This window comes from Falco rusticolus, chromosome 2 (genome assembly GCF_015220075.1).
Source record: "Falco rusticolus isolate bFalRus1 chromosome 2, bFalRus1.pri, whole genome shotgun sequence".
In the NCBI taxonomy this organism is placed as follows: Eukaryota; Metazoa; Chordata; class Aves; order Falconiformes; family Falconidae; genus Falco; species Falco rusticolus.
Genome location: NC_051188.1, coordinates 71,501,511 through 71,525,870, shown reverse-complemented (window position 1 = coordinate 71,525,870; position 24,360 = coordinate 71,501,511). Strand labels below are relative to the sequence as shown.

At 41.4% G+C, this 24,360-nt stretch overlaps 1 protein-coding gene across 1 annotated transcript in view; it reads right to left on the bottom strand.

Annotated features, from left to right (window-relative positions):
• LOC119143548 (gamma-aminobutyric acid receptor subunit gamma-3-like) overlaps window positions 1-22,376 on the bottom strand; it is a 174,722-nt gene extending 152,346 nt beyond the window's left edge. The window contains exons 1-3 of the mRNA XM_037377924.1: window positions 21,712-22,376; window positions 18,158-18,306; window positions 3,595-3,662 (exon numbers count right to left, since the gene is read on the bottom strand). Coding sequence (XP_037233821.1) covers window positions 3,595-3,662; window positions 18,158-18,306; window positions 21,712-21,764 — 270 coding nt within the window. The 5' untranslated portion in view covers window positions 21,765-22,376. The remainder of the gene's footprint in view (window positions 1-3,594; window positions 3,663-18,157; window positions 18,307-21,711) is intronic.
• Between the last annotated feature and the right edge of the window lie 1,984 nt (window positions 22,377-24,360).

Here is a 24,360-nt window from a genome sequence, read left to right as displayed (position 1 = left end):
GCCAGGTTTTACTTCTTTATTCTTACACAATTCCTATTTCTTGCTACTTAACATTAGCTTTTTTTAGACCATGGCCCAAAGAAATCTTCCATGTCAGAGACAAAGGAAGAGTCACCACTATCTATCCAGAAGTCATCATAAATGATGACAATGTTAAAATGATGAGTCTCTAACTGAAGAGCAACTACGTTACCTTCTCACAATCACTCCTGTTTTTTCTGGAAATCTTGAGGTTCTAAATAGATATTTTTGAAAGCAACTAGGAAATGAATCACTGGCAAGGCCTTTAGGGGAAGTGGGATAAACCCTCTGCAAACAGTCTGGAATGCAGGGTCAGCCACATATTCCTGTGGATTATGCTGTCTCTGTCACAGAGAACACTACGTTTCCCTTAACTCCAAGCCCTTTTGAAAGGGTCCCTAACATTTCCTCTCCTTGTGGCACTTTCAGCCTCAGTCTAAGACAAATTCTTTTTCCGCAGGGCCACAAGCATTCACATACAATTAATCTGAGGTTGTCTTTGCTGTAGGTAGGTGTCTGGTAACAACTATCTTTTTCCTGACTGTTAAAGAAAAGAAACGGGGAGATGTTAATATCCATATTCAAGTCTAATCATAAATACCACAAAGTTATTGACATCTGAAAAGCTTTGTTCTACAAAATTGGCTTGAACATTCAACTGAACACCCATTGAACAGATATTTTAAAGAAAATTATTTTACTTTCTAGGTTTCACCCACAGGATGAAAGTGCTGATGAAAACCGATAAGAAAATATACCTGCAGAGTTTGATCTCTAGAGAAGCTCCACACAATTTTCCCTCAGAAGGGCTGCAGATTAAGAAAAAAGAGATAGTGCTAAGGGCTAAGTTTGGAAGTACACAGCAGGGAAGTCCTCCTGGTACGTGTTGATGATCTCGCTCAAAATACAAGAGATGGAAATCAATGTAATCACCTTTCTTTTCACTCAATCAACTGCCATCTTGCAGAGCTGTCCTGACAGAATAGCTCAACTTTTAATTATAATTTAAGGAGAAAAGCTAAAAGTTCCTGTCCTGCTGAGAAATACAGCATATGTAGATTCTTGCAAGAATACTCCTTTTTTCTCCCAGAATACTATTCTAAATTCTGTACAGGATTTTTGCACACATTCCTCTCCCTTCGAGAGTTCAGTTGTATGACAGGAATCAGATTGAAGACAGTCCCTTCCTTCCTCTTCCACTGCCACAGGTAATTTCCAGCTACTGTTTCTGTTCAGCTGCTTGTGTACCCATGCTCCAGCAGTTCATAGGCTACATGAAAAACTGCTTACTTAAAAAATATATAAATTACTTTATACCTATTTTTAATTCCAAAAACTGTTTAATTTTTTCCCCAGTAGAGTATCACAGAGCTACTGCATACTATATCCAAACATCTGAAATATCACAGATTGGGGGGAAAGTAGCTCCTCAATCACTTCTGGCACTGGAGAGACAAGTTATCACACAGCACCATAGCTTATAGGTTTGTGAGGAGGGCTTTCCATTCTCACTGTAAATGTGAGACTGCAAGCTCATTTCTGCTCTCTCATGCAAGTTTGAACAAACTGTAAAGTAACAAAGCAAAAATGGAGCTTTTGGACAAAAGTTTGCTACATTTGAGTCCATAATGTTAATCTCCTATATTGATAATTAGGTTTGAGAACAGAAGTCAAATTCAAAAGTGTTCAGATTAAGTTTCAGTGGAATATACTGTCCACAAGCATATTTGAAACAAGGTCTGGTTTTATTCAAAATTGTAAATATACCTTTAACCAGACTTGAGTTCTTACAACTTCAGGTACCTACATTTTATGTAGTTACGGTGTTAGATATGATTCTGCCCTTAGAGATTATACATAGGGGGTTTTTTTAGCTGTAACCAAGAAATACCTCTATGCCATACAATCTTGAGCTATCCTAATAAGACTGTCTACTATCAAAAAGATACAGCATGCATTTTTTAAATTGATATCTTGGTGCATCTTTCCACCTTGGTGCCATAAGTTATCCTGAACTCAAAGTTAAGCCATAAGTAAATCAGTCATGTTTTGACTGTGCCATAATAATCTTCCAAGAACCACTGGCTCCTTCTATTATTATTTTTTCCTTCCTGTTATATGAAGCAGTTCTGATAAAATGTTTTCTAATTATTATTCCACATACCTTTCCATCACCTCAAAATGCTATTTACAAGCTAATTCAGAGGGGCAAAGAGCAAAAAGACTTTGAAAAGCAAGCATCCTTACCATTGTCCCCATTGCTTTTGAACAGAGTACCCATTCCTAGAGTGTATATAAATGCAAGCCAGAGGACTAAGTAGAACAGATCCTCCAATAAATCATTCCCTGGACAAGTCATTTTGGTACGCAGTCAGGGAAGGGCAAGACAATTAACTATTTACTAGTTCAAGAATGGAGCAGGTACCCTCATTGCTTGACATTTCAGTGCTTCACACAACATATGACCAATACATTTCACACTCTGAATGTGCGGACAAGTTGTTCCCAGCACATAGTTTGTTCTATCTTTATTTGTCAGATTTCCCGTTGCCAGGGGGCATAGGAGTCTCTGACCACCCAGTATTTGACACGTTGCAATAATTCACATTCTCCCATGTACATAGGCAAAACCAATCAGGCTGAATGACCACCTTTCAAATTCAGGAGCTTTTGTTCCCCAAATACTAAACATACATGCAGTGTATTTATTAGATACTTGCATAATCATTGTACACAGCAGCCTTGGAATATCACTGTGAACAAGAGAAAGTTATTGCTTTGAAGAGGTTCGTATAAGAGCTTTAAGTAAATGAAGATATTACTAGGTCCTCCTTTTCCAAGTTGTATTAAAAAGAAATTCAGCCTAGTCTACAAAGAGGAATACCATGCTGAATTCAAATGTGAAGTTGCACAAGCAGCCACCCATACCTCCATAGCTGCATAAACACTCAGCTTGCTTTCTAATCTGAATGTGTTGCTGCAGAACTGAGAAATGTCCTGAAGATCACAACAACTGACCAACTGTTACGTTATGCTAGGTTCACTATTTTCACACTACCACCCAGACATTTAGTTTCTCCTGCCTTTGCACATGCAATACACTTCTGTGTAACTTCTTCAAAATTATACTTTAAGGCTAAAGATTGTTAATAACTCAGTGAAAGAAAAGTAACCACTGAAGAGATGATGAATTTCATATAAATACACTAATAGTATGGGATGAATCTCTGTATAAGATGAAGCTACATATATTCGACTCTCAAAACATTAATTCACAAATTTTCTTCACAATAGCTTTGCTTCATACTTATTTTTTCCCTGCGATGTCTATTTACCATTCAAGATCTACCAGCATTTTGTGGTAGACAACACAGAGCATAATATTGCTCATAGGTTTGTTCTTCTCTGAAAGAGACACAAAAGAGTCATATGAAAAACAGATCTATACCTGAAAGCAGAACCAAATTAGCAATCAAAGCAACTTATCCCAGTGGCATTTTTGCCTTTTTCTAAAGCCAGTACTGATGCCAAGACCAGCAGTCCAGATAAAAATCTTTGTTACAAGTCACTTACCATATTTATTGATGATACAGGACCAATGCTGTTGACATAAATGTCAACATCAATAACTGTTGGTTTTACTGTGGAGGAAAAAAAAATATGTTTAATATTATTTTGCAGAAACGATGAGTACTCACTTTAAATATTTTCTTCCCCAGTAACTGTAAGGTCTATTCTTCAGGTAGAACTACCAGGAACTATGAATTACATATTTTTCAGGAGGGCAAGGTTTTTTTCCTCCTACCCAAGAAAAATTGCTGTAAATTACAGCCTATACCACTTTATCATCATGATCGCCATTTATCTCAGTATTAAGAACAGTGGCTTACAGTCAAAACCTAAGATGACTGACAAGAAACTACAAATAATGCAGCATATCACTTTTTCCCATTGCCTCAACATGTAAGTCCTTCAGCATGTTTGTTTCACATCAAAAAATCTTTCCAGATTTTCTCATCTCATCATTCCTGAAACCATCCTAGCTCTGAGTAAAATCCCTATGAAATCCATTTAGTTAAACCTAAGCAACTCTTCTCCTTTCAGTTTAGACTCATTCTGTTCGGCCCATGTTGCCTTTGCACTGATTCATCCAAAGGTTTTTGAATTTGATTTGGTTTAGTCAATGCAACAATGCAAGTTTCTCATAAGATCTTCCATATTTTCAGACTTCCAGGACTGAATAGGCTGAATAGGCCAGGACAAGCTCTTACTAGTTTCTTTAGCTGAGGCCACTAGGATTTATCTTTCTTTTAGCGTCTTTGGTGTCAGTGTACTTGGTGAACATTATTCAGATAGCTCTTACTGGTGACGTAGCTTAGCTCTAAAATAATGCCACTCTTCCACTGAAAGGCATGTTGGTTACTTCACTTATACTGCCCTCCTTTCAAACCCATAGCATATACATAAACCTCTAAACTGAGATCTAAACTGGTGTTTTACTTTCTCCGGTGTTAGCTGACCCAAAACTAGGTAAGTATAAATCCTGTTCTATCCTGCAGTCAAAATTGATGCAAATTTGGCCCTAGTAAGCCAACAGCTTCTGTTAAATATCTCCCTTTCTCATAGAGGCACCTTCCCCTCTCCACAATCTTCAAAGCAATTCCAGATCACTGAAGTCTGGGAACTATGCTGAACTTCGGATTATTTTTTTTTTCACTAGTCCCCGAGTCCGCTAGAACAAATGGTAATAGGTATATCATCCACTCAAAACTCTGAGAGCTTTTTTCGGGGAAGCTACTGAGCAGAGAAGCGATGAACAGTTAAATTCCATGGTTCTGTGGGAAGCTTATCTCAAGTGGATAACAGTTAATTTGTCTAAAGCTTAAGAAGCCATCCAGCACAAAGCTGTAGACAGAAATCTTCACATGTAAAGATGAATAATTTTTGCCCACATCCCCAAAATTTCAGACTAACAATGAGATGCCATTGAGTTTTAAAGTACCTGTAAATTTAGATGGTTCTGAAAAAAAAGGCAGGCTGCCTTGTCATGTAAGACTTTGGTATGCCATATCATTAGGAAGACTAGATCTAGTGTTGCAAAAGCAGACATTAAATTGGACACAAATAGTTGTTGAACATGAGAACCATTGTCTCTAATTCATTAAGTACCATACACTTCTTTGACTGCATATGATCAGAACATCCAGGATTATTTAAGGTCATGGTTTCAAATTGTCTGAAGTACTGGCTTATAAACTCAGATCTTCCCTTCAGCTAAAGAAAATCTGAACTCAGCTGAACAAGCACAACTGATGAATGCAACCCTAATTGTACCCAGCTAATAACTAAATAGGAGTCTAGCAGCTTCTGGTAATGAGACTTGCCTCAAAATGCAGTAATAAATGTCATTACATAGGAATTGGTAATAGCGGAGAACTACAGCTAGCTCTTTTACCGAGACAGTATACATGGAATAAAGGGCTCTGATCTTTTTAGGGCTAATGCACATATCTAGTTGGAGGTTCAACACTAAGGAGTTCTGGCGAACATTAATGGGACTAGAGTTAGTGATGCACATTGGCATACAATTGAATCTTGGTGGGATCAGGGACAAAGTTCAGGACCTGAACACAGTGCTTGGAATCCATTTTTGTTCAAACATTGCAGCTAAGTATATAAATAGATTATGAGATGATAATTTCTCCTTAATGTTCTGGGCCAAATTCTCTTCTGGTGCAAAAAAAATGAAGCATTTCTTGTTAATGCTAAAGAGAATTTGGTCTTACAATAAAGGTCTAATCTTGAAACAGAAGGAAACTTAGCAGCAGCCACTTCTTAAGTCAAATTAAATCAGAATCTAGCCTCAGATATTCCCAGTGAAATTAAAATTAAGAATAAATCAAGTAAAAAAATACAGGTAAACTATTATAGCACTGCAACAACAACAAAGACTTAAAGTTCCTTTGAAAGATATTTTATTTTCCTAGGCAGAAAATACAATTGTAATATGATTGTATGGCAAACGTGTTCAGGTTTTGAAAGAAAAGACAGAAGAATACAGTTCTTTTTACATGCGGATTCTCATGGATATAAACAGATACAAACTGGGAGAACCATCAGATATAAATTTTAAATTTTTCATCACAGAATTTTAATTCAAAATAAAATGAGGCAAAGATTTTAAGATTACTTCATGCAGAATGCATTATGAAAGAGAAAATAACTGAGTCTTAAAGTTATTATGCCTTACTAGAAAAAACTCACCCTCTACCAGTCTTCAAAATAAACTGATTTTCATGGAAAGACATAAATTGTTACACCACCAATTCTTTCAAAGCCTGCTCAGTTTTTCTGTGTACTACATGCATTTGTGAGCACTCAGTTCATGGACTGATTTAAGCCATGCATGGAGTTGCTGGGCTGCGGATGGAGTCTTTTTTTCTTGCACTAAGTAAAAGCTCACAGTCTTGCGGATTGAACAACAAACGTGTTAATGCCTCACTAAAAGATGCCAATAAGATTACAAATAGATGCTAAGTTCCAGTAGCTTTATTTATTTTGAATTTTAATTTCACTGGGAATGTCTGAGGCTAGATTCTGCTTTGACTTAAGAAGTGGCTATTTCTTCTGTTTCAAGATTTGACCTCTACTGTAAAACCAAATTCTCTTTAGTACCAGTATCGGCATCAGCCCAAAATCATTCCTAAAGAGCTGTCAGAAACTTAGAAAAATTACTGGCAGAACCATGCATATGGCACATGCACAAGAGCAACTAAAGGTTGTCAATAAATATATCAACCTTCTCAAAGTTATTTGAAATATGATTTATTACACGATAGTTAACTTTGCCTAAAAGACAATGTAAGCACATCCAAGTAACTGCGTGTTATGCTGCTACACAGTACTATCTAAGGTTAGCCAACTGCTTATCACAATCACTTCATTTTCAAACTTATTGGTTCTAATTGAGGCAGGGATTTATAAAGCCAATCAAAATATCTGCAAATAAAACTAAGGTCGCACCAATGTCTAGCTAATAGTTCCCATCTGATCCAAACTCCATGGCTTTTGAGACCGAGTGTTTATATTCCAGTCAGCCTTGTGACCATCAGATTGCAAAGACACATCCAAGTAAAATTTGTCTACAAACTTTAGACAATCCAAAAGATGCCTAGTCATCGGAGTCATGAGTTTAACGCTGCCTGCAGAGCTCACTTAAGAAGTCAGATGAACACTTAAGACATTGTAAAGTTAGGTCAGGTATGTCTGGACAGAAACAAAAGACAGAAACAGCTAGAATAATGTCCTGATTACAAATATCCATGCAGGCCAACTATAGGATTTGTGTAGTCCTGCTTTATAGATTTTCACTGTGGAAATAAATAGTACCTGAGCTTGAACGACTTTAAAATCTGTGAAGACTCTACTCTGGGACATATGCAAACTGATCACGTGTATAAACAACTCAACACATAAATCAGGAGAATTTTAAAAGACTTCTTTGGAAATGAACAAAGGCATTGTTATACAATTTCACAAGTCATGTAGGGAAAAAAATCTGCAATAAGTTCCTGACATTCTATTATGTTTCTTTACTATTTTAAATTATCCTGTCCTTTTAAAATGTCTCTTAATTTTTTATAGAACCCCACTATTCAGAATTGATGCCTATTTCATGAATGAAACTACTTTGTTTGCTTCCTACAGAAAGCTTCCTCCACATCTGAAGTCTGTCCAAATCACATTTATGTTCTTGCACAAATAATAAATATTTAGAATTATTTTTTAAAGCTTAATATTTAGAAATATTTTTATTGGAAGCTCATTTAAACTCATGAGTAGAACTAGCTGCTGAGCTCTCAGAAATTTTAAAATAGAAATAAAATTATTTTTTGTTGACAGTTAGCCTTTCTTACATTTTTCAAGCACAACTCCCAGGTCTAAATTATTCTGGTTTTACTCGAAACTGAGGTGGTAAAAATGTTATGGATCAATATACACGTTTATATAAGCAAAGCGATTAGCACTAGATTTTTAGAAGGCACGCAACCACATAACAAACACAATATGAAATCTGTTCCAGAAATACACAGTCACTTCCAACCCTGCCTAAGTTTCCACAAGACTTCCGAATGCAAAAGACTAACAAGATTGGTTCTACAGTAATGAGATATTTTTTGAAATTACTCTATAATGATATTTTACATTATCTCATTAGCACATAAATTGCTATTTTTAAATTGGGATAAATCTGTAATAAATCATTACACAGTTATCCGTAACCATAGTATTAGTGATCATACTGTTAATGTTTACTTTGTGTTAGTGATGATGAATATTAATATTTTCCTACATGACCCTATAGGCAACATCTAATTACTTGTTTGTTCCTGTAAAATAAACTGCTATGCTAACGATTCACTTCTCAGACATCATAGTGGTCAGCTAAAACTTTTAAATTTTACAACAAATTGGCACGTTTGAAGAAAGATATAGTAACAGGAAGTGGCTGAGTCACCATCCCTGGAGGTATTTTAAAGATGTGTAGATGTGGCACTTAGGGACATGGTTTAGTGGTGGACTTAGCAGTGTTAGGTTTACAGTTGGACTCAATTTTAAGTCTTTTCCAACCTAAATGATTCTATGATTCTATTCTATGATTCTGTGAAGGTATCAGTGAGGAAAATACAAAAAGACTCATTTCTCCTGCATAGAAGAGAATGGGCTTGAACAACAGATAAAAGGGCAAAGACATCCACTTGCTACAGGCAAAAAAACCCTGACAGAACTGCCATGCATATGTTTTAGGATCAAACTAGCCAAACAGGAATGAAAATGAAAATCAAAAGTATAATCAAAAATTGGGCACAAAATTGAAAGAAAGTTTGGATGACTGTAAAACCAGGATGTGAACACGGTCTTCTGAACAGGGTGTTTTACTCACATGCTAGGTTTTGTTGCTATTCTGTCCAGGAGTGTGAATGATAAAGTGTGCATAAACAGACTTCCTCAATTAACTACAAATCACTGTTATTCTTCATATCCCGCCATCATCATCAATCAACTTTTAGCACTTTTATCTTTGATTTACCTTTCCCTAATGCACAAGCTGTAATCTTTCCAGTATTACATTGTTTTGGAATGAAAACTGTAGATCTTAATGGCTAGGCTGGTCTTACAATCAATCCCTAAAGTTTCCATTTTTGTTTTAGTCATTCATAGGAGGGGGGAGTTCCTATGTGATATCATAAGACCGAACAATAATAGAATTTGTTCCTGTGAAGTCTAGCAAGCTAGCAACTAAGGTCTGGATAAATAATAGCAGTCACAAGAAAACCACACAATTGCAAAAAAGAGCAATGGTATTTTAAAATAATATGTGCCGAAGGTTTTCCTTGTTTAAGATGACAAAGTAATTTACTAGTTTGTGCCACAACCTCAAAATGGCAACTGCAGCACTTTACAAACACTCCCTTCAGAACCCTCTTTAATTTAAAAAAAAGGCTTCTAAATATAATTTTATACTTGGAGGACCCAGCATAGTCTAGGTAATTGCAGAAGGAAGGATAGAGAAGAAAAGGATTTTCTTGTGTAATTAATACCTCAGACTTTTCCTGACTCTCACCTAACTTTCAGTCAGTGGCCTCCTGAAAGTCTGTATGCTGTACTCCCAGTCTCCTCTCAGCTTTCTTGGATGAAGTTACAGAAAAGAGAAAATAAGAACTAGCAGCTGCTACATATAGTTTTGGGTCTGACAGTTTAGATGAAGAGTTTGGCAAACATTTACTGTCAACCTAACTTTCCTACCTACAATGCCATTCAAGAAAAATACTCAGTCTGAGTTTGTATCAAGCCATTTCAGCAAGTAATCACTGTCAGGAAATAAAACTCTGAAAGAAGAGTTGTCTCTGTAAATGAATTATTTATATTGAGAAAGAGAAGGTTGTAATGTAAGGGGCCTTGCTGTTACACTCAAGTAAAATGCCTCTCCAACACAAAACCATTACATCTTTGTCAGCTCAACAGACAACGTGCAAGACATAAGTATTGCAAAGATACAAGCGGCTCATTACAAATGACACAAAAGAGCAGTTTCATCTGCAAAGAACTGTAATACTTGGGTTAAATTATGAGATTAGTTTCAGAAAAACAAAGTGTTTGAGTACTGGAATATCTCTATATATTAAGGTACTATAAGCTTCGAATTAAAGCATTGCTTTCCAGAATTTGATTTAAATTAGTTGTTCTAAGAAAATTGAAACAAAAAAGAAAAAAGAAACCTTTTAAATAATCGAAAAAAATGGAACCACATTCTTTTTTTTTTTTTTATACAGAAAATATAAATTTGAGGGCTTCAGTGTTACTGTATTGGAATATTTTTTCTACATATTCTTTTAGTATGACACATTAAGAGTTTTACCTGAGAGAAGGATGAATAAAACTTAGGAGTTTCCCCTGATAGTTCAGAATCTGTGAACCGAACCAGGTCAGAAACCAAAGTCAGATATTCTCTTTTACTCAGCTCCATGGTTAAGCAATTAGAAAAGCAGAACATAGGCATGAAAAAACTCACTGCCAATAGCCTATCCTAATGAGAAATGTTCCCACGCTCGATTTTGAAAGAGCTTATGTTTGATTCACTACACCAGCACCAGATAAGGATTAGGTGCAACCAATTTATTTATGTCATGTTCTAAATCTCAGACATGGATCGCAGTTTTCAAAATCTAAAATGGGGACTTTGGAGTGGTGATAGAGTAGTTTACTCCTCACTTATGAGCCTTGCTATTAACATTCTAGAAATGTTCATGGCAAAGTCTGCAGAAGAAAGCATTGATGACTGAAGGTGCTAGAGAATTAGAACTCCTGCAGACAATCAAGAAATCCCTTCTGCCCTCCCACCTAGAACACAGATTGTTCTTATTTGCATTGAATAGCAACCCTTTCCTCAGGAATATTCCCTCCTCGCATAGGTATGTTAATACATAATGCATGGGAGATGACTGGCACTAAATTAGTCTTCATCTTTACTGTCTTACTCATGGAAATAGAGAGTGAGTGGATTTCCAGTCTGCTGGCTGAATCAGAACAAAAGTTTTCTGAAATAAAGACAATCTACTTTCCCCCAAAAAAAGAGAAAGGCAAGTATCAGTAAGAAATTAAAACATTTCCAATTTTTTTTCTTGGGAGCTTTTTCAGCTCATGAACTCTCACCATATCCAGCCCTGTTTCCTAGCTGAGTCTCAGCCACAGCACTCCACATCCTCACCAATGGGTTACTGAAGTTTCTTCTTTCATATTATTACCCCTAAATTAGACTAATCTCCACAATCTTCTGCAGCACCCAATACTACAGAAGGTGGATCCAGAGCTATGGCTTTCCTCTCCTGAGTGCTGCCATAATACGAACAGAATTTACTCCCTCTCCCCTTCCCGTTGTGTACTAACTTTACACACTGGTTAGCTCACCAGGTACAACTGTCCCTAATCAACCCCTAAGTGACAACCGCCTCTCTCACTACTTCCTGTTTAAGGTGCCTGACCCTGTCTCTTGTAGGCTAGCACAAAGAAAAGGCTTACAGCAGTAAGTAGTAATTTGACCTTGCATGACAGTTTACATCTTTCTCTGCACTATGATCTGGGAAATATTTTGATCTGTGAAGCAATAAGTAAATCTCTGTCACATATATGGGGAAACCTTGCTGGAGTAATTTAAAGAGTATCAGGTGTGGCAATCAGCAGCTAGCAAAAACAACCTGATGGTCACAGTGGTGATAGCCTGTGGTGCGCTTCAGGGTTAGTTTCTGTGTGGTGTGCTAGGAGGGCAGGTCAGACAGAAGAAAGGTTGTGATATGGCTTCAGAACACAAGGGTTTCATTAGGATTGTGCTTGAAAATGCACATCTTTAAAAAGCAACTGAAGAAAAGTTGTGCCCACTCACCCAACAGACCTGCTCCTTGCATACACTGAGAAACCATGTAAATGAGTTACGGAGAGAACTTTAAGCTGCTTAAAAAGAGAAATGCTGTTAAACGCTACCAAGCCAGCACAGTAAAGCATGTCAGATAGAACTTAGTCTTCTGTTTGCCAGCAGAAACAAGCCCACTTATTTCTACCAGCTATGCTTGCACAAACCTACTCAAGGTACTGAGAGCTACACAGCTGTTAGTGAGACTGCTCTCATATTCAGACATTTAGGTAATGGTTATAAAGGTACTTGGGGAGCAAGGAAAACCAGCTTGACTCTTAAGACAGCTAGAACTGGTGGAGTCAGAAGATATACAGGCAGGCATCAAATGAGGGGGTGTATGTCTGTCTGTCTGTGCACATATATACACATATAAGCATATATACTTAAATATTTCAAAGAGAATTTATTTGGGCTTATAAAAACACAATAAATACAAGGGGCAACTAGAGACTGTAAGAATCAAATAAATTTAGAGGATCCAAGAGGAATCCAAGAGTTACTGCAGGATAATCAAACAAGGAGGGAAAAAGAAGGCATTAGTGGTAAAAGTGCAATTCAGAGCCTTCCTAATATAATGACACATTTGAGAAACAGAACATGCAAACTTGCAATACATATTATCTTACTACTCTTTTCTGTCCTTTCAGTGAATATCAGTAAAAACAGTATTATTCATGCTTGTTCAGTCTCTCCCATAATGCTCTTTCCTCAAGTCTGATTTGATGTCAGCTTGACTTTTTTTTAAATTAAGAATTAATTAATTAATTAAGATTTAATTAAGAAGGTAGGCAGCTTAGAAACTAGGTGCTAGAAAGTATAGGAAAAATAGATGACCACAATAAACTACCACATTAGTACAAAAATACTATTATATTAAATATGGAATTTGGCCTTTTCCGTTCTGGCTGACAACTACAAGAACTGTCAGCTAAAAAACTTGCTGTCAGCTAAGTAAGTCTGAGCACAGCAAGTTGTACCTTGTAACTTTCTATTCCTTGATTTGGGTTTTTATCTTATTTTAGCTTTATTTCTAATATTTATGATCATACTCCACATTCAATTTCCCTAGGTAGTTTGAGTACACTAGTGTAGTTCCTTCTAGTTGGCTTTTAGCTCCAGCCTCTGAAATAGAAATTAACTGAAAGTATTAAACTGTCTGACAGATTATAAATAACTGCAAAGATCATTGGTACAGTCTGAAATGCAAGGAAAAAACTTTGGGGTTTTTTTTCTATGATTTTTAAGGCATTTTTTAAAATTGCTAAAACAGAAATTGATCGCTTTCCTAGCACCACTTTTTCACATTGGGAACACGATGGGGAAAGGTAGTGGACAGCAGTTGCCTGTTTGTACCCAGTAAGTGTGTGTAACTCCTTGTTCTAATCCTGCTGTGTTCTGGGAAAAGTATTTTAGCTGGAGAAAAGAGCATGTACTCACAAGAAGACTGGACAGCACCTGGTCAGACTGCAGGATGTGTATTTCAGAATGTCCTTTACAGTGAAATTAGAATGTTGAGATAACGGACTGATTGTTAGAGATGCTCAAGGAAGAGTTTTGTCCTCTAAAAATTACTGGTGAAATAAAATGTTTTCTTTCTCATTAGCAGGTTGAGATAAAGAGGAAAGCTTGGAGTCCAGCTTAGCTCATGAACTAATCTTGACATTACTATTGCCTTGTTGGCACTGAAATTTTGGCCCACATTAGTTATTGGTTCTTAATGTACAAGAGGAAAAAAAGATCTTTCTTTTGAGGTAAGCAAACCAGCTACATACCGAAAGGCAGCTCTTAAGATTTACTGCTTTTCATGCTCCAAATGAGTACTGCAGCTAAGCCTGGTCTAGGATGAGATTTTTTCCCTCCCACTACTCATGGCACGTTTCAGAAACCTCTCACATACTGACCTTTTTGATGGGTAAGGTGACTTTTACAATGAAAGAAAAAAGATTGCTTATTATCTTCCACATGTAAAGCTCACTCAGGGAATGTGTTTGGCAAAACTTTCACTTTGAAAGAAGACACTTACAAACTTTCATTTAAGGCAACCTACATTCCATATGAAAATAAGCACAAAACAATGTGGGGTTATAAAGGTAGGATTTATTTTCCAGGACTTCATTGTGGACTAAGCTGTCCATCAAGGAAGGTGAGAGGGAGGGTTTCATCAAAGTAAACTGCCTTTGAAGGAAATATGTTTTGTCATGTGTTGTAGTGGTTTGCTTCATTAATTTTATAGGTTTTGTTTAAAATTGGAACTTAAATTTTAAATCAATTAATCAAAAGCAAAGCAATGGCAAAAAAATGGGTTATTAACATAACCTAAATAAGACTGAGATTTTTCTAGCTGTAATTATCATCATTCTACACTGTTGATTTACCTATTATTTCTGTTCGCATTTTATTAATAAAGAGGAAGTAAAATTTCAGGGCCAGAACTTAGTCTTATGAAACATCAGGACTGAAACCAGTGTGACACGGAGAGAAAAAAAAAAAAAAAAAAATCACTCTTGCAGGGTAGTAAATTTCACTGCACATAGAAAATGTTGCATATCCATTGAACAGGTCTTTGCTTCAAAGGACTTTGAAACAAACTCCTGAGTACCTGTCTATGGAAGAGATTTTAAGACCTTCATAGTTCAGAAGAGGTTTACTAGTTCTCTGGGACTAGTTATTTATACCATGCAAAAAACCTAATTCTCAGCCCTATTATTGTAGCTGGCAAAAAATAGTTGGAAAAGATGCTTTCTCTCTGTAAAACACTTATTTTTGATCTAAATCAGTATACCCATATAAGCTGTTCAGTGTGAGGTGCTTTCTGTTCTTTCTTTCTTTCCTTTTTTTTGTCTCCCCCCGCCCCTCCCAATTCCACAAAGCATGTATGTTCTGTGGTATAATGGAAAACTGCCAGATGCCACTGTTAAAATGAAACCCTCACAAGCTGTGATATTTATGGAGACAAGAACTCTGCCAACTGTGTGGCCACAGGGAATGCAGTCAGACATTCCCCTGCTGGTAGAACACTGCTTTCTTTCCAAAGACCAAAGGCCCCTTTTAGCTAGACAGGTCCTGTTAAGGTGTCACATTGCTGATAGCCTTCACAGAGTAACTATTTTGCCTAATACTTAGGTGGTTTGATCCACTCTTTGATAATCCTGGATTGGAACCTTGCAGGTGGTGCCTATACTGCTGAGTGTAGACTAAGCACGTGATTTAACAGACAGCCATTTACATGAAAGCCTAAGCAAAGTATAGGCCAGCATAAGGAAAAAAGAAAGGAAAGAGCAAATCCTGACCTTACATCTTAGCACTGACCTACATGCTTTTTGCAGTGGTTTAGGGTGAGATGGGCAGGGGAGGAGGGACTGTAGCTGAGTGTCTGTTCACAGGAGTTCATTCACTGATGGCTATACTTCTCACCCAGAGGCGATGTGATTACTGAAGAACTCAGTGCCCGTAGTATGGCAAGTGGACACTCAGAATATGCCTGTACAGTGCCAGGTAGTACCTGGACATACCCGAGCTAGGCAAAACGTCAACTGCCTGGGGAGGGATGAAAGACCACAGAAAAATCACAGCTGGAGCTAGCATGCACTTCCACACCTTCTATCTGCCACAGTCTTCTCCTCTACCCCATGGCCTCTGGCTTGCAAAAGTCTGTTCCCAAGTAATCTAAAAACTGCAATCCTAACCTTTGAGACTGCAAAGTAGTCAGTATTTTCCTAGGCTTTTCTGACTGCATGCAGAAAGACCATTTCTTCAGGAGCATTGCTTAAGTTATCCACTGTTAGAAATAGTGGCCTTGTAATAAAGCATTGGAAAACTGAGTGAAAAGTAATGTGGCATGAAACAGTGAGTATCCCCTGTCCTGTGGGACAGCCAATTTGCTTACAGGCAGCACTGCACAAATGTAAAGGACCTAATGAACATCTGACTGCATGTTAGTCCTGGATTAACCCTCATCGTCTTTTATTGGCTGCACTTCTGCTCGATTCTGAGAGTTACTTCTCTCTTCCTCCACTGGTTCATTCCATGCGTTCTGTAAATTCCAAAACGTGCATTCTTTCACTGTGTGCTCTATGTTACCTCATCCACTACTTTTTTCCCCTAGTCCTTTAACTGATATATATTACGCTTTAATTGATTTGTATTAATACTGAGACCTTCAGGGCAAAAACACAGTTCAGTTGCCAGGACAAGTCAGCCATCTAGTTTGGAGGATAACCTTCTCCCAGATGGAAAGGGAGATGTGCTTCTGTGCAACACAACAGCCAGCAGTTCAGAAAATTTAGATATAATGCCTGATTCTCTAACATTCCCTTCATGTTCTCCTTGACAAATGCAGCAGCTCCTCAGCTTCAAAAGGGCAATGTTATTTATCTGCATCAAAGGTAGGAGAGGAGGGAAGAGGGACCAGGGAAGGAAGCAGAGGTGAACTAACTTCTCTGGTGTCTGAACAACACTCAGCTCAAGTTCTGAAATAGCCAGATTCCTATCAAGGAGAAAAATGGCTTAGGACTGAGATGCTTGATAGAAATAGATAGACATAGTTGAGAACTGTAAAATCTCTGTTTGGTATGATATATGGAGGTGCTGTCTAATTTAACTCCTTTCTCTAAAACAGGATTTAGAAAAGTCTGTGGAGACACAAAAGGAATTATTTTGGTAACAATGATTTTCCACTGCTGTAATATATGTCTGACCTCTACTGAATTTATGGCAACTGACATGGGGGCTTTGAATGATTATTTTGCCCCTCATAGGCATAACATAATTTACTCTGCCTTAAGTCAGTGACCTGAGGACACAGTGTACAAAGTAAAATAAAAAATTTGTTTGAGAATGTTGATATGGGTGGAGAAGTGCTTTAATGCACTTCTCCACCAGATATTAAAGATCAGCTAAATATGATGTGACAAACTAAGAGACAGATAAATGTCACTCTGTGTTAAAAACAGACACATCTATCAAATACAATCTTTGTAAATACTATGGAAAATCAAAGTAATAGCTATGAAAAACACGAACATCCAAAACTTTCTTTCATACCACAGCATGGGTGCTGGGTTTTTTTCCTGGAACTGTTGTATTAATGTATAGCTGTGAGACACACTAATAATTGTAATGGTAAATGCATACAGATGGCTCTTACTTCCCTCTAAAATGACCCAAAGGGATCACGTAGGAAGTATATCAATACATGTGCCATCAGTAAACGCTAGTTTCACTTATAATCAGTAGTAGGAATTCTCCCTTTAATATCTGCAAAAATTTAGGAAAAGTAAATTATATTAGGTGGATGTTTTGAGCATTCCCCATTCCCAGTTCATTCTGAAGTATATGCAAGGTGCAGCAAATAAATGACAAATTGTGATTTCTGTCTTACAAAGGTGCTGTGAACAAACTGAACAGCTGTTGTGCTATAGCCACTCTGATCTAAGAATGCAAACAAGGTAAACAGGGCACAACCAGAGACAGTAAACACAACCTCATTACACAAATTCAAAAAAAAGAAAGGAAAATAGCTCAAAATGGTTATATGCAGGTATCTACTGGGTCTTACCTAAATGTCATACCTATATGTAGTAGTATTTCCCACAAGACACTTCCATTCTATCAGATTTCTTTTGGACATAAGATGTCTGCTGGTTTGGGGAAGAAAATCTCTTAGAGTTGCCCTATACACAGGCAAATCCTACACAAGCAAACCCTAGTGCCTTCTTCTCAGCACCAAGGAACATAACTTTTGTGATCATATTTTGAAGGGAGTAGATGCACATTCTTCTCTTGCTGTGTCCTACTTTTGTTTTTAGTACGTTGGGTTTTTTTAATCGCTTCTCATAGTATGAGTTTTTCATATGCGTGGATTGGATGACAAAAGAGGTAAGTATGTTACTAACTATACCAAAAGCCTGGTGAATACTTCAGAGCTAGTCCTGCCATATGTCTACACAAACTCTGTACAAGCTAACCAATGTTTAGCACCTTAAATTACCACCTCATCTCCCCATAAGAATTAGCATTTTGTAAATATTGACTTGGAAATGAACTTGAGCCAAAAAAACTTAAGCTCCACTTTCCCAGACATTTGTGCACACTAACCAAAATATAACATGATGTCTTTCCTACCCATAGATGTTTCTCCTCACTTGTGCAGAAAGGAGTACTTACTTCCAATATCTGGCCGAAGCTTTTTGTCATATTCTCTCAACAGCTTGTTTAGTATGAGAGTCACATCTGTGTCTTGTGTTCTTGGAGCTAAAACCCATTTTTGGTTAGCTGTTCCATCTTCATATTCATCCTCTTCAACCTTTCTAGAACTGCAATAACAAATCAAACAAATAGATGTTACATTACATAACTAAAATCTGAATTTACATTCAGGGTAAATCTCAACACTCATCTGAAGAAGTTTTAGATATCTTTCTTGGCTTTGCATCTACCTAGCCTTAGGCTGTTTTTGCAACAGGATGTTCCCATTAACAGTTTTTGAGTATCTGTGGATGGGTCATGATTCAGAATTGTTTAGAAATTGTCTTCTACCAGTCTCTCAAAAAATTACACTCTGAGAGTTAATACAACCATCAGAGTAGTATTTTATAGCCCATATTTTAACCAACCTATCCTGACTAGTTAGTTTACAATATAGTTTTACAAAGAACGAACATCTGCAGTATTAATACACCAGACAACTGATTCGTCTCTTGCACAAAGGCTAATAAGAGTATTAAAAATTCAGACCTTTTAATACTTCCTGATCATTTTATCCTATTAATAAATTATTATATTCTCAGTGCCTGAATTTCTGAGTTTAATGTATTACAAGGCTTAGAATTAAGAACTTGCTCCTTGAATTTAAGATGGATTATCACAAGCACACAAATACACTGCATAAATTAATCTGAATTTCCCTGCAGTTCTAATGGCGTTTTTGAAAAAAGCAGTACTACACCGAGTTGCAACTTCTTTCCTTCTTAGGTGGATTATTTTTATTTTTAAGAGCATGCTAATACAAATGTGGTGAAACTAAAGTTTGGCCAGAAATCACAGCTAGAGCTATTTTCACTCAAGCCTAATTTCATTTGTGCAGGTTTTTGTGCACAAACAGTAAAATGTTGATTTGAAGATATGTCTTTTGGTATCTTAGAAACCAAATCTGTTTGACGTCTCTCACTGGAGAAACTCTATGACAGTTAAACTGAGATGAAGTTATCAGGAGAAAAGATAACCTCAGTGGTAGACCCTACAGCAGCAACCATGTGTTGCTTCGACCTGCAGTTGCCCTTCTGCTACGATATAATTTTGCAACCTTTTTACACAAATGGTCAAGGTGCAAAGCAATGGAGAATCAGAGGCATGAGCCTTGCTTATTCATGGGAGTGCTACACACATCAGAGCAACCTCCTTTCTCTCTCTCCCTCTCCTTGTCTCCGTAATGACACTAGTGTCTTTTAAAATGTCTCAGATGTCCAGAAGACTTGATAGACACTCTATAGTAACAGGGGAAAAAAAATGAATACAAGCATAAAAATTTAATCACAGAGCATCATCAACCCTCATCATTGTTTATAGACCACCATTCAAGCATTTAATGAAACTTTTAATTGAAACTGCTGTACAGCCAATATGCCCCTAAGGATTAGCCGTGTATCACTTGACGTGACCTCATAAACTGTGCATGTTCTAGGTACATTTTCTATATAAAAATTATTTTGAAACCTAGCCCATGAGGATTTTCTACAGAGAGAGCTCATATAACCAAGTTACAAATGTAGAGAAAACATCAGGGGAAATTTTGAATAGACGACTATTCCTTCTCTGATAGTGAGTTGTATTTTTTAAAAACTTGAGCGTTAAAAAAATCCTAAGAGAACTTGGCAGGGGGGTGCAGGGTGTGGGTGGGGTAGTGTTCTCCCTCAGATTCATGACAAGCCCTATGTTTCAATACAGCAATTACTAAACCATTCTCAAAGGAGGCACCCTCTCCAAACACACATGGTTGAGATTTCAGAGCTGAAATGCTGCAGCGGTGCCGAGCTGCCGACAGGAAAGGAGCACAAATCATACGTCTTTTTCTGCTGCACACACCATAACTTTACTGGAGGCATTTAGACTGCACGTGGAAATAAGAACTGCGTTCAGGTAGGATCATGATTCCCATTTCAGGGAGCTGCTTTTTTAAAACAGTCACTAACAAGACTCTAAGCACTGGCAGACCTTTTAAATCCCCTTACTCTAGCAGCTTGGTTCCTAGAAAGTACCTCCAAACCATGTAAATTCCTACCTCCCTTCCAGATCAAGGTTGGGGCTGGGAGAGGTTTCACAGTGGATCAGACTAATACCCTAGGCATTTTTCAAGGTGTTTTGTTTTCTTAAGGGTTTGTTATTTCATTTCCCTTGCTTGCCTCTGCACCATAAAACTCCTTGAAGGCACTTGAGGTTATGTTTTCACCTGTAGCCTTACTGGTGACTGCCAATGCCCAGCATATTCCTGCTATCCACAGAAACGTGCTCAGGGTGATGGCAGGCCGTTCTCAAACTGGGGAGGAAGAAAGGCTGCACACCTTCCCCAGATTCCTCAGGGGTCACTAGTTTTGATCCTGTGAGGCAGTGCACAAACTGCAAAGGAGGAAGGCTGGAAAACCCTGAGAGGATGTGGGGAAAGGGTTTATTTCATGCAACACGCGTCCGGGACTTGCCCTGAGGGCTGGCATGAAGCAGCCTCTAGTTCCCGCGGGGATCTGGGAAAGGGAGATGCCACTCGGGTGTGGGGCAGGCTGTCGAGAAGGAGAACATGGTCAATAAATTGGGAAGGGAAGGGCAGGGAAGGGAAGGGCCGGGCCTCTGAGCACTCCTGCACCCCAGTTTGTGGCAGATCCTACGGGGTGGGCTGAGGTGACCCCTTTGCCTGGGTTATGTATTGGGGGCCCTTCCTAGCACCCTGGACAAGGCGCGGAGCCGAAGGCGAGCCTAACACAAACGGTCACGGCTGCCGCTGCCCGCTGTCCCGCTCCGGCCCCTCACCGCCCGCCGTTGCCGGAGCCCCGCCGGGAGGACCCCTCCCGCCCCCGCGGCGGCGGCCAGCGGCCCACCGGCCCGGTCCGCCACACGCGGCCCTCCCGGCCCCCTCCGCGGTGCTTAACGTCTGCCGGGCCGAGGGCCAGGCGGTCAACGGTAGCCGCCACCGGCCCCCCGCCTCGGGCAGCGGGGCACCCCCGGCACCCCCCGGCGGTCCCGGCGGCTGCCCTCTCCCTACTTAGGCCGACCCCATCGGCGCAGCCCCCGGCGGTGGGGCGCGGAGGGAAGCCGGGGCTGCCGGCCGCTCCGCGCCACGTGTGAGGGGAGCCCGGGCAGCGCCAGCCGCCGTCCCGCCGGGTGCCGGGCTCTGGCGGCCGCGGAGCGGGAAAACTTTCTGCCAGGCCGGCTCGGGGCAGAGCCCTGGCGGGCCACCTCCGGCTTCACACGGGGCCGGCAGGGACAAGCAGCGGGGCCGCCGAGCCGGCAGCGGAGCTTCAGCTGTCCGAGGAGCCCGGCGGGTCCTGGCGACAGAGTCGGGGAAGCCGCGTTTGGGAATAAAGCCCCAGCACGGCGCAGGGGAGGCGGGGAAGAGCCCGCTGTTCTTCCCGGGCGCCGAGTGTCTCGCAAACTCCGGCGAGCGGGACTCCAGCCCGCAAGCCCCGGTGCGAGGAGAGGGGGTGGGGGGAGGCGAAGGGGTGCAGACTTACCAGGCGTGAAACACTGAGAGGAGGAAGAAAACCGGCAGGAGCTTAGCGGACATGATCTGGGCAGCGCTGGCCAGGTGAGAGGTGCGGCAGGATGAAGGAAATGTTGCAGGATGTTCACATGAAAGGGAGAATGAGGCAATGAGGTGAAGCTCTTAGCCTCTCTTCCTCTGTATTCTCAGCTTTATACCCTGAAGAAAATACCCCCTTTCACACCGCTCCAGGAAGGGAGGGGGCAGGAGAGAGGAGGGGAAAGAAAAAAAAAAAAAAAGAAGTGGGACGCGGGGGAAATCCCCAGCAGAGAGGCTGCCAGGGCCAGGTATCAATCAGGCTCCACGGGCTGACAGGTGTTCGGCGGGCACCGAGCTGCGGCGCTTCCCCTGCCTGGCAATCAGTCGCCGGGAGCAGCGGCGCGGCCTCTCCCGCTCCCCCGGCTGGCGCTGGCCGTGCCCCCCGGGCTGTGCACAGCGCGGCGGAGCCTGGGCCCCGCCGGGCCGCGGGAGCCGCGGGGCGGGGTGGGCCGGGCCGGGCGGAGGGCGGGCTGGGGCGGGGGAGAAGGGGCGCACCTCGCCCCCGCCCGCGGAGCGCCTGGCCGGCGGCCAGCCCCGCAGCGCGGCTCCGGAGCGCTGCCGGGGGCCGCCCCGCACCGGGGAGCGGCTCGTCCCCGCTGCCTGCCCAACAGGTACCCGCCCCGCCGGCACGGGGGGAGCCGGGAAGCGAACCCTCCCCCCGCCCCGGCGGCCGCACACACACACACACACGCACACGCACGCACACGGGAGAGGGGGAGCCGCAAACTCGCCAGCCGCAGCCAGCCGGCAGCGGGGATTTCTCCCCGCCATCACTAGCCCGATGCCCCCGAGGAGGCGGCTCCGAGGGGCCTGCGGCGCCTGGCGGCAGCATCCCCCCGCTGTTTTTGCGTGGCCCCCACCCCCGAACCCCACACTCACTTGCCGAGCGGGCCCCCCAGGGCGCCGGAGGTGCTCCCTTCAGGCGGAGGGAGAGGGGTCGGCGCTGCTTTTGGTCTCGGAGTGGCCGGAACCACGAGCATCCCGATGTACATATAGACGCAGATCCATGCAATCGGTGCGGCTACAGAGAGGGACCTACAGAACTGTCTTCCACAGACAGACAAACATACACAACGCAGCGTGTTTGTATATGCCTCTTTATCTAGCTGGATCTATGTAGAAGCTTGCATGCGCCGTGCGAGAGCATGGATACACATAGATATGCTTAAGATACGTCTGTAAAATGTATATACACCGAGAAGAGAGATGCGGTAGACCGATGTACACGGATTTATGTGTATATTGGAAATTTTACAATAAACGAGGAATTTATGCTGTGAGAACTCAGAAATGTGACAGCAGCCAAGTGTATTCAGGGCAAAAGTAGTCTGGGTTTCGGTATCATGTGTCTTGCTACTCCACTGAGAACAGCATAGGTGTGATATTTACCGACTTCAATTCTTTCCAGGTGTGTGGAGCTTTGCATCAGGGTAATAAGAACGTTCTTCTTTGCTTTCGGAATGGGAAATGACAGAATTTCACTTACATGATGGTAATCTGGAAACGAAAAGCTCTGCTCGAGGTGCAACGAGTGATCAGAAATCTCGGAAGCATAAATCTTTGCTTCCTCCTGCCTTACACATAATTTCCAAGTTCTGGGGGAGTTGTTTTTAATTATGAGATTACATTGAAAAAGAATAAAGAAAAAAATGCTGCTGGAAGATGCAATCTTGCTTTCAGAATAATTCCTACATGATGCCTAGAAGAGCTAGCTGAAGAGAGTTCTGTTACAGAAGTTATTTATTGAAGGAAGGAGACAGCTTAGGGAAAATCCGTCGTGAGCCAGGCAATTAATTCCCAGTCATGCACTTTAGAATTTTTCTTTTTTTCAACCTAAACGTCTCTACTAGCTTCAACAGCAGTTCTTTCGTGTTGACTTTGGCTAATTGCAGTTACTGTGAATTGCTAATAATCACTTGCTACAAGACCGGTGCGTCTTTCCGTCGCCAGCAGAGAAGGGCAGGTGGACCCCAGACCGACCGCTGCTGCCTTGAGAAAACGGCAAAGGCGACGGAAGGGACGGCAGGAGCTCGGGGGCTGCCCGGTTAGGCAGCACGCCGAGCCGCTGATAACTTTGCGGAAACACGGCGCTGCGGGGCGGGCTGGGGCGGCCGCCGCCCCGCAGCAACGGGGGTTGGGCTCCCGCCGGTGCCGGTGGGTCCCGGCGGCGCTGGGCTCGGCGCTGCCGCCGGCACCGCTGCACGGCAGCTCGCTGCGGCCACCAGCGCTGTCAGGCACCCGAAGGTGTTCTGAAGGCCGGTGCTTATGGAAACATCACCCAGGGCTCCGCGGTCGCGGTACCCACGCCTCGGCTGGCAGTGCCTGCGCGTTTGGAACAGAGGGGGTTTCGCCGTCGCCGGCCACCCCCGCGCTGGCCACATAGAGACAAATGCACGTGTTCACACACACTCCACTGGAATAAATAAAAGCCTAGCCCGGCAGAGCAAACCGTTGGGGAGTGCTGCGGCGGTGGCTGCCGCCCCGGCCGGCTCGGCTCGGCTCTGCCGGCAGCGGCTTGGGGCGGGGGGCGACCGGGGGACGGCAGAGGCTGCCTTCCCCTCTGCCACCGCCTGGGTACCGC